The sequence below is a fragment of the Rhincodon typus genome, chromosome 44, assembly GCF_021869965.1.
Source record: "Rhincodon typus isolate 14 chromosome 44, sRhiTyp1.1, whole genome shotgun sequence".
Lineage (NCBI taxonomy): Eukaryota > Metazoa > Chordata > Chondrichthyes > Orectolobiformes > Rhincodontidae > Rhincodon > Rhincodon typus.
Window position 1 is genome coordinate 1,481,379 of NC_063375.1, and position 902 is coordinate 1,482,280.

At 59.2% G+C, this 902-nt stretch overlaps 1 protein-coding gene across 1 annotated transcript in view; it reads left to right on the plus strand.

The window, feature by feature from the left end:
• LOC125487748 (platelet endothelial aggregation receptor 1-like) overlaps nt 1-758 on the plus strand; it is a 14,027-nt gene extending 13,269 nt beyond the window's left edge. The window contains exon 8 of the mRNA XM_048619944.1: nt 291-758. Within this exon, the coding sequence (XP_048475901.1) occupies nt 291-758 (468 nt within the window). The remainder of the gene's footprint in view (nt 1-290) is intronic.
• Nucleotides 759-902: the final 144 nt, after the last annotated feature.

Here is a 902-nt window from a genome sequence, read left to right on the forward strand (position 1 = left end):
CCAGGGATGTGCGGGTTAGGGTGGATTGGCCGTGCTAAATCGCCCCGTAGTGCCCAGGGATGTGCGGGTTAGGATGGATTGGCCGTGGGAAATGCTGGGGTGCGTGATGCTCTTCGGAGGGTCAGTACAGACTCGATGGGCCGAATGGCCTCTACCTCCATGGTGGGGATTCTGTGATATTCTTTGCGGCCCTGTCCCATCGTTCCACACCCCCTCGGTCCAGGGAATAAATTCCTCGGAGCTTTGAATTCCTCCCCCCTCTCCTTCCCTCGCTCTCTCTCCCTGGATAGACCACCCACAACCAACTCTTTGCCAAGAAGATGAACGAGGAGAGGGACCGAGCAGGAGCCGGGCACCTGGAGAGCAATGCCACGTTGCCAGCTGACTGGAAACACAGCCCCAAACACAAGGACTTCGGTAAGGAGCGGCAGGAGGCCATTCGGCCCATCGGGAACATGCTGCGCAGTCGCGGCTCGCTGACCAACAGTGTGGCGGTCAGTGGAATATGGAGCGGGCAGACGTGGCGAGGGGGTAGAGGTTGGCGGGGTGGGGGGTTGTTAGAAATTTGTAGAAGGAGGGCAAAAGCTAGCCTGGTGACCACACTGTCCATCATCGGAGTCACTGAAAGGGGGGACCGAAATCTGCCGTCCTCTCCCGGTCTGGGCCTACACGTGTCTCCAGGCCCTCATCCAGGCATGGGGCTCGACTCCCAACCGCCCTCTGAAATGACCCCTCAGCCCGGTTCTGCAGGCAATTAGGGACAGGGGTCGGGGGCAGCCTTACTCTGTATCTAACCCTGTGCTGTCCCTGTCCTGGGAGTGTTTGATGGGGGGGGACAGTATAGAGGGAGCTTTACTCTGTATCTAACCCCGTGCTGTCCCTGTCCTGGGAGTGTATGATGG